The 9,852-nt window shown below is 44.1% G+C and overlaps 1 protein-coding gene across 2 annotated transcripts in view; it reads left to right on the top strand.

The window, feature by feature from the left end:
* Positions 1-9,852, top strand: part of SLC16A3 (solute carrier family 16 member 3) — a 19,038-nt gene continuing 9,186 nt past the window's right edge. The window contains exons 1-4 of one of the 2 annotated variants that reach the window (XM_084492482.1): positions 1-122; positions 6,789-7,032; positions 7,443-7,586; positions 7,974-8,741. In XM_084492482.1, the coding sequence (XP_084348608.1) occupies positions 6,810-7,032; positions 7,443-7,586; positions 7,974-8,741 (1,135 nt within the window). In that variant the 5' untranslated portion in view covers positions 1-122; positions 6,789-6,809. Of the gene's footprint in view, positions 123-5,573; positions 5,688-6,788; positions 7,033-7,442; positions 7,587-7,973; positions 8,742-9,852 lie in introns of those variants that run through there. The other variant, XM_084492483.1, reaches the window with a different exon arrangement.

Consider the following 9,852-nt stretch of genomic DNA (forward strand, 5'->3'; position numbering starts at 1 on the left):
GCGCTCCGCAGCCGGCGGGGCGCAGACGGGCTGGGACGGGTCAGCGCGGGCGCACGGGGTGAGCGGGCAGCGGTCCGGCGCGCTCAGGGCATCCCCACGCCGAGGCGCGGGACGTGACTCAGGTACCGAGGTGGAGCTCGCCGCGCGCGATGCTGCCGATCGCTTGGATGCGAGGGGCCGGGCGCCGCGGGCAGCGTGGGGAGCGCGGGGGTCCGAGCCGGGCGAGCCCTCTCCGGAGCACGGGCGGGAGACGGGCGCGCCTCCGCCTGGTGCCACTCGGGCAGTGCTCGGCGTGCGCGAAGCTTTGTGCGATCGCGGCGCGGGCGGCGCCGCTGCATCCCTCGTCCCGCGGCTGCGCGGGGGCCCGCTGGGGCGGTGGGCACGGTGCGCTCTGCCCCCGCTCCGCCGGGCTCCCCGCGCGGGACTGGGGGACCCCGCGGCGGGGCGCCGGCTCCCGCTCTCGGTTCTCCCCGGCGCGAGGGGACCTGTTCTCAATCAGTGATGCACATATTTTAATTCAATTTATTTATTGTAACTCATGCTTAGGTACTTCCTACAAAGCATCTTGACAGGCCCCTGTCTGACACAGTAGCGCACTACTTGTGGCTTATCTGCTTAAATGCCAGCCATTTTAATCAAACATCCATTTCCAAAGACTGCTGTAATTCCCACTCCCTACAAAAGCATTATCATATTTGCCAATGCCTTCCCTGACCTCCTGTCCTCCCCAGTAGGGCTCCCCATGATTTTCATTCTCCCAGTTTGGTCTTCTTTGTTTTATCAGTTTTCTGGTTGTGCTGCATTTGCTTCTCTTAAGGGCTTGCCAGCTTTCACTATTCTCCTATCTCACTCTCCAAACTCCTGGGATAAACAAGTAATTCAGTGCTGTTTATACTTGCTGGTGGTGTTCTATACCAACGCTTATTATTAATCAGTCTCCTGTTCCCACTTAGCCTCAAACCATTTTGCTGTTGCTTCAGTGCTACACTAACACACATCATGAGTTACTAGCACACTAGAATGACACAGTGGATTCCCGCTTCAGGTTTATTTGTACAAAGAATGGTGATCAGTGTCCACTATATTATCAGGGTAAACTGTTCTGCAGGGGAAGTTAAGTTTGTTTTTATAATGAACATGTTAGAATTGTTTTCTTTATATTATCTGGGGAAAATCAGCTTATATTATAGCCTTTTTTTTCCTTAATGAGCATGTTACCAGCAAGTACCCCCAGCTTATGGTGGTCTAAAAGCAAAAAAGTCATGGATCTGCATAATAACTTGAAAATGAAAGATTAATTATTATTGTGATTTTCTTCTTACCAAGAAAAAAATATCTCTTTTAATCTCAAGATAAATATTTTCCTTAATTACAAACACAACTTGTAACGAACAGTTCACTCTTCTTGGGTACCACCTTTGAGACAAATACACTAGTTCTGTAACAATAGCATCATTGACCTCAGCAATTATTGTCTCTATATCAAATGTTCAGTTTCTGAGAATTGGGCTTATTTTTATGAAACCAATGTTGTTTGTTTGTTTTTATACCACACCTATTACCATAAGTGCAAATTTGTTTCTGTCAGCATCACAGAGGGACCTTGAGACCAGACGACACGTCCTTTCTGTGTGCACAGAAGCAATGACAAACGTGACTTAGGTTGTATTTGAATTATCCAGTTCCTTTCAGTATGCTTTCAAAAAGAGGAGTTACAGTATTAAATTTCATTCTTCGTGTATCATGAGAATTAATTTCAGCCCTGCAATTGTGGTGCTTTTGCAATTTGGCTTTCCAGTTGTTTACTGTAGAGAAATTACTTTGTGTAAAAACAAAAACTGATAAGGATAGATAAATACTAATTAATGATTCAGTCCCATCACCAGCAGTACCTACATGCTTATTTTTGTGGAATACCATGGGACTGGTCTGATATATAAGGTGCTCGCATGCATGTGCATTGTATCTCAAGCTGGGCTAGCAAATGTAGCTGAATGTATTGGGGAAAGATCAGCTGGCCCATAGGTATCCTGTTACACAATCACTTTGGAAAGTGCAGCTGCGTAACATGGCATCATATATCGATATATGTGACTTCACACTTCATTCACAATATGTCACCTTAATATCTTTATGATTTCCCTTGAGTTATACTTCTAACTGAACCACAACAGGTGTACTGTAGTAACAGATTCTGTTTTACCTTTTAAACTGCTGAGTGCCACACCTTAACAAACTTCCACTCCCTCAGAAATAAATATTGCAAAACAATACAAGACTTCACCCTATGACATCCTAAACTAAACAGTTTACCAACTGCTTTATCCAAAAAGCACTTAAATCTACCATCCAAGAGAGTGTGTTTCCAAGCATGTTTCCGCTGTTTCTAGCAGTGCCGGTGCCAGTGTTCTGCACTGGTGAGGAAGCCGTATTGCTGCCACTCAATCTGCTGTTTGCATGTTTTGTTTTTTTTTTTTTTTTTTTTTTTTCCCCTTCTTTCCCCTGTGCAGAAGCATTTAGAGTAAGGCAAGTCAAAGACCTTTCTGTGTGGATTACGAGCAAAAAAGTGCTATTTCCCAACAGAGGCAGGGTCCGGCATAGAGGGGAGGTGGCTGCCCCCTCTGTGTGTGAGGAGGGGCTGGGAGCACGATGGTGACAGGCGCTGTGCACTGGGGCAGGCACAGAGCTGCACAGCCTGAAGCCGAGAAGACGCCTGCGGGGCGCTCCCTGCTGCTGTGGGCACACTTTCTAGAGAGGCAGCTGCGAGGCTCAGTGCCCAGTTGCCTAACCAACCGTTTTCAGAGCGTTCACAGAGCCGAGTAACAGCATTAATGTCCTAATGTCCGGGGCTGTGGCAATGTCCTTACAGGGGACAATCCCTCAGACTGTGCTTTGCTTGCTTTGGCAGATTTGAATTGCCACTGTTGTGACAATGGGAACTCAGGAATGTAAGCCCCCAGGCTCTACACTGAAATGAAAGTTGAGCAGTAGTAGCAAAGGGATTGAGGAGGAAAGGCTGAATGTGGAGACCTTTGAATCCTAGTACCAGCCTGAAGCCAGTGATGGCAGGAACAAAGCCCATCTTGTGGGTGCCTCATGAGCCACTGGTGGAGCACTGCTCATGCACTGGAGCCAGTAGCTCTACGCTCCCAGGTGTGACCCAGATGCTGAAGGAGGAAGCCAGAGGCAGTGATGTTTTGCAGCAGCCGGAGCAGGGCTCCAGCTGGCACCAGCTCTGCTCAATGCCCAGACAGTGCAGTCTGGCCAATGGCAGTTGGGATGCAGGGCAACCCACTGCCCTCACAACACCCTATGAAGAGAGAATCGTTATTGCTTTCATTCCATGGATAAGAAACTAAACAAGGATCTCTACCTTGCTCAGCTTGGACTGCCTTTTGTGATTGTACATCTCTCAGCCTAGTGGGGTTCCAGTCTGAACTGGGACTCCTACATGGAAGTTCATGTTTTCTCTTTCATCATCATTATTTATTTCTATCTAGCCTTGAATTCCTAGGCAAGATTTCTAGCAAATCTGTCCTAGTTCAATGTGTTCTGGAGAAGTTCTCAAGCTACATGGGTCAGCCTACAGACTCACAAGTGTCCTTCTCACTCACACTGCTGACCATAAAGTACCGTGTAAAGTTGGTTACACGCTAATATTAATTCTTGCCATTTCTAGCTGCTACTCTTTATAAAACAAATGTCTTTCTATATATGCACTACATGCATTGTCACACCAAACCCACCCCTGACCATGCTACCTACAATCACCTCATATTTCCTTCAGAGACTGTATTAGTTCCCACGGCAACAGCATGAAAACACAGATTTAACTACACTTGCTCCCTTTGTTTCACACATTACCAAAGGAAGAACTCATTTATCATAGAATCATAGAATGGATAGGGTTGGAAGGGACCTTAAAGATCATCAAATTTCAATTCCCCTGCCACAGGCAGGGACATCTTCCACCTGACCAGGTTGCTTAAACCCCATCCAACCTGTCCTTAAATACTTCCAGGTTTGGGGCATCCACAGCTTTTCTGGGCAGTTCCATTCCATTTATAATGGAAGGAATCTGGAATAAATACTGGCAATTCTATCACGTCTGTTTGTTTAGATCCTAAAACTCACCATCAGAGAGCTAAATGTGATCCTTTGCTTCTAAACAGGGCTGAACTAGCAAATACAAAAAGAAAAGCAATCTTTTGCAGTAGTTACCTAGTAGCCTCAAGAAGCGGAAGGCAATATCCCCATACCAAACACTGGAAGCAAAATTATAAGAAAAAAAATTGTGCAAATCAACCATGAGCCCATCTCCTCCGGTGCTGGCCCTAGTTTGCACAACCTTACAGAGGAACCTCACTGCTACTTCCTTTTTAGTTCTTCAGAAAGTAAATACAGTCAAGCCTAGTAAGCCACTCTACAACATGATGAAAGGAACAGGATGAAGTGAATTTCCTGCTCTGTATTTAGAGATGTGGTTCGTTTAGCTAAGGATAGTGGTCTTTTAATTCTGATGTGTTAACATGAGCGATGCATGGATTAAACTAAAAGACCAAGACTAATGTATGAGTGCGTACAAGGTGGCATCTGAGGGTCTGGTATGTTGTTTTATGGTGATTCTTAGTCATACAATGAAAAGAAAAGTAAATGGATGCTATCGTTTCCCATAGCCTTATTTTTATGAAATGCTGGGAGTAGTACATGTTCCCTTATGTCTGCAAGTCTGGCCTTTTCACCATAACAGAAAACAAAACCATCTTAGAGCTTGTTTGTCTTGCATCAGGCAGGGCTGGTAAGTCATGTCGGCCAGCTGGAACAAAATGCTTCGCTTACCGCGTAACCTGCTCTGCTAGGCGCGGAAGAGCACGCGAGCGGCCGGTGAGGAGGGTATTTCTACCTGTCCCGAGCGAACGGGGCTCCGCGGGCTGCGAGCACTGCACGGGAGCCCTGCGTCAACCCTGCGCACACGTTCCCGCTGCGCGGCAGGGAAGGCGCACGGCAGGGCGGAGCGCCGTCCCCGGGTGGCGCGGTCGGCTGCGTCTGCTGCAATTACGGGAGGCGCCCCGCCCGCACGCCCGCCCAGTCACGTCCTTCACGTCTCAGTGCGGCGGCCTCCGGCGCGCGGGCTGCCGTGGAGGCTCGCGACACCGCACGTCGCAGCGGCGGGGTCACGCGGGGTCGCGGCAGCTGGGCCCGCCCCGCGGGCGCCGCCCTGTGCCACCGCCAGCGGTCCGTGGCCAGGGATAGGGCCCCAACCGGGGAAGCGCCCCGACAGGCCCGGCCCGACCCGCGCGGCGCCAGGGAGGAAGCGGCTCCGCGCATTCCCTGCTCGGAGACTAGTAGCCTAGTGGAGCCAGAGTGGGAAGGACCCGGGCCTTCCTCCGGGCCGAGTTTGCGGTGTGCCGGCTGCCGAATTAGCTTCCTGCTCCCCTGGAGAAACTCTGAGAAGCTTTGGCAGTTCTTTTCTGGAAGGAACAAGCGTGCTGCCGAATAGCTTTTGAGGGTGATTTGGCTCAAAAGCCACCTGCCACTGAGATTGTGTGGATGTTCTTTACTCTTTGGGTCACATAATTCCTAGCGCATATCGACCATTAGGCAGACCTGTGTTTCTCAAAGCAGAAGCATTCTTTGGTGATGAACATCCTCTCTGATGTGCAACTCTGCTTGCATTCCTCTTTTAGGTAGTGCTATAGAAGAACATTGAGCCAACAGGAGTATTAATTGTCCTTTAAAGAAATTGCCACGTTTTATTCACACAAGATTTTATATATAATTTTTCTGAAGTTTCACTTTACAAGTCATGTCTTCTGTAATAAGGATACCTTACAGAAACTTAATTGATGTGATACCTAATATCATCTCTCTGATGTCTTCACTTAACAATAACACTCTGCCTCTTCAGTATTTTTTTTCCTCTTTTAAAGCTTTGTGGCATTTCTGTGTAGCACGTAAAAGACTCACAAGAAAAAAAAAAATTTATTAAGGAGCTTGTGGCTACAGATAGAAGGTGTAAAAGATAAGATTCAGTAAATAAAATATTAGAAAATTAAACTGATACTATAATAACAACAGTAGAAAGCATTGCCATCAGGCACACAGTAAAACCAAACATTGATGAAGCTACTAACTCTGATCTTCCACAAAAACTGCCCATACTGATTTTCATTGTACTCTAGCTTAGGTGCTTACTTCATGTGTGGAAATTAATAGCTCATGAAAATTACCAAGAGATGTCTGTCTTTTCAAGATACCTGTGCATCAAGGCTGTATTGTTGACCTCAGAAAATCCATTTGTCCAGTGTTTTACAAAACACTTGTGATGCGCTAGGATTTTGCATCCAGGTCTTCTAAGTGAATAGTCCAAGCGTTTCATGTAAAAGGTCTTGTGACAAAAATGACAGACTTTAACGCAGTAGTTACATATTTATGAAAGTTGAATACATCACTGAACTGCTGTAATGGCTCTGTTTTTTTTTTTTTTTTATGAAATGGTGGTTCAGTTGAAACACAGGCTTGATTTTGGGAGAGCTGTGAAGGGATGTTCATTAAAAATTCTACTGTCTCATTTTTGTGTCATTTTTTGTAGATTAGTAAGCCTTAACGAGGAATAGTTAAAAAGCACTGCATCTTCAAGATTTCTGTTAAAAATAGTCTGATATCTTGTTTGTAACTTTAATTGTAGTATAGGTTCTGCCTATTTTGGGTAGATAACGGCCCCCAATGTCTGTAAACTGATTCTTGTAAAATGTTCTTCTGTAAAATGTCTGTTTCTTGTTTCTTAGGGAACACTCTTGAGCTTTGTCATGGGAGCTGTAGTAGCTGATGATGGTCCATCTGGTGTTAAAGCCCCCGATGGAGGCTGGGGCTGGGCTGTCCTTTTTGGCTGTTTTATCATCACAGGATTCTCCTATGCCTTTCCTAAAGCAGTTAGTGTTTTCTTCAAAGAACTTATCCGTGAATTTGGTATTGGATATAGTGACACTGCTTGGATTTCCTCCATTTTATTGGCCATGCTTTATGGAACAGGTAGGTAGTTCTCTGGTTTTGAATCATTGTTGCATCATACAGTGTTTGTAAATAATACGGCGATTCGCAGTGTGAATCATGATGGTGTGTCATTACTTGTGTACAAGTAAGGCATTCCAAGAATTATTGTCAAGCACATAAATCCAGAAATTATTTAGGCACATACAGCTTCCATATAAAATTAAATCTCTGTAACTTCGTAACTAAAGGCTCCATAACTAAAGATGATGGAAAAGAAAAATTGCATGACACTGTAAATGGAAAAGATGAAGTATTTGACTCTAGAGAAAGGCACAACCTCCTGGATTGGCCTCAGTGTGGGCAAAGTAAGGAAAGAAATGTGAACTCTCATGAAATCAACTGCAAAAATTGGTTTATCTTAACAACTGTAACTTGGTCTTCTTGCCTAGGTCCACTCTGTAGCGTATGTGTCAATCGCTTTGGCTGTCGCCCTGTCATGCTGGTGGGTGGCCTTTTTGCATCAATGGGAATGGTGATAGCCTCCTTCTGCACAAGCATCGTTCAGATCTATCTAACTGCAGGTGTGATTACTGGTAAGTAATGTGCATGATTGAAAATGACTTAACTAATATGTTTGCTTTAGGCTGAAGTTTCATATAAATGACAAATGTCTAAACTATTGGGATCATCTACATGGGCTTTTATAAAGACAGAAGATAAATTTGCATTTTTTTAAATTATTTTAAATGAATATTATCTTTTCTGGTATGTTTAATAGCCACTGCTGTTATCAGTGAAGTGAAACTGTAGAGTATAAGAGGAATAGGGGTGAAATTCTCTTACAAATGTTACCTGGGAATTCTTTTGTCCAGTTGAAGAAAAAGCAATCTTACACTATGAATCAGAAACCATGCAATTAATTTTTTTAAAGCAATATTGGAGGGCAATATTGATTTTTTTTTTTGTACATTCTATTACAGGTTTGGGTCTGGCACTTAACTTTCAGCCTTCACTCATCATGTTAAACCGTTACTTTGATAAACGTCGGCCCTTAGCCAATGGGCTGTCTGCTGCTGGGAGCCCAGTGTTTCTTTGTGCCCTTTCACCATTGGGGCAGATACTTCAACATGAGTACGGTTGGAGAGGAGGATTCCTTATACTGGGTGGGATGCTGCTCAACTGTTGTGTATGTGGAGCACTAATGAGACCTTTGGAGCCACCCAAAAAGTCTGACGCTACCAAAGAACCTGCTGAGAAGAAAGCAAAGAAAAAACTTCTGGATTTCAGTGTATTTAAAGATGGTGGCTTTGTAATCTACACACTAGCAGCATCTATCATGGTGCTTGGACTCTTTGTTCCCCCAGTTTTTGTTGTGAGTTATGCCAAGGATTTAGGGTATCAGGACACCAAAGCAGCATTTCTTCTGACTATTCTGGGATTCATTGATATTTTTGCTCGGCCTATTTGTGGAATGGTAGCTGGTCTCAAGTGGGTTAGACCACGCTGTGTCTACCTCTTCAGTTTTGCTATGATTTTTAATGGCTTTACAGATCTCATGGGTTCTATGTCTGTTGATTATGGTGGCCTGGTGGTCTTTTGCATTTTCTTTGGCATTTCTTATGGAATGGTAGGTGCTCTTCAGTTTGAAGTTCTCATGGCTATTGTTGGTACCCAGAAGTTTTCCAGTGCTATTGGTTTAGTGCTCCTGGCAGAAGCTATGGCTGTTCTAATTGGCCCACCATCAGCAGGTACGTATTCAATTCCAGCATTCAAAATAATTTGTTACATCTATTTATACAAATTGTATGATAAAGGAGAAAAAAGACAAAATGAGGCACTCAAGAAGTGCATATTTTACTCATGTTTGCACATGCTAACACAACTTTCTGCAGCTGCAATCAGAAACATTCCAAAACAGAGCGGAATGATCCTTCTTGGATCTACTTCAGGATTGGTTAAATTGCCATCTGGAGATGCTGCTCTTTCTTCCCTCTAAGCATGAACTGGAACTCTTATTAGATGGCATTGTATGAGATGAGTTTCACACAGAGTGAATAAATTTGATGAAGTTCAGACCTCTTTGGATTTGGAATTGAGTGTGAAACCTGTCAATTTTTGTTGGAAAGTACTAGGATAGATTCTGTATAACCATGGTAGATTTGAAGGAGGAAAAGCTTCAGAAGATGAAGAGGAAAAAAACTTACAAGGAGAAAACCTCAGGAAGGTAGATTGACTGCTTCTGCTGCACGTTTCACAACCCAAGAATAAGGGAACATTGCAAAATATTATTTTACCATAATTTGAATCCAAAATCACAACTTCATTATTAAAGTACATAAGTTTAACAGACACTGTACTGCAAATAACAACACTTCAGTGTCATAGAATGTTTAGTGTTTACACCAGACACTGAAAACCACCTATTGTCTTTGTTGTGACAGAATCCTTTATGGAAAAAACAGTACTGTGCTTTGCTTCCTCTGATCTTCAGGTTTAAAGGGAAACTTTCTTCACATCCTTTCTCCCCTTTTTTCACCTTCACCCAGTCTCATGAAAATCTGGCTAAAGCATCAGAAGCAGTCAGTTACTCCAGGCTGCCTATTAAATGAAACTTGCATTTTAGCAGGCCATTTGACTCCACAGACATTTGCACTGCCTGCGTAGAAAGGAAGGTGGGAGAGGAAGCTGACCGTACAGATTCTGGCCATGGATTTTGATCTGAAATATGTGACACTTGTCTCATCTCCTGCATATGAAGACTATGCTGGTTTTATTTCAGCTGAATTGCATGATACTGTGTGTGTGAAAAATATTTTGTTATGAGGTTGTTAAAGTGCTATTTCAAAAACTTGGTTATAG

This window comes from Aythya ferina, assembly GCF_964211825.1.
Source record: "Aythya ferina genome assembly, chromosome: 18".
Lineage (NCBI taxonomy): Eukaryota > Metazoa > Chordata > Aves > Anseriformes > Anatidae > Aythya > Aythya ferina.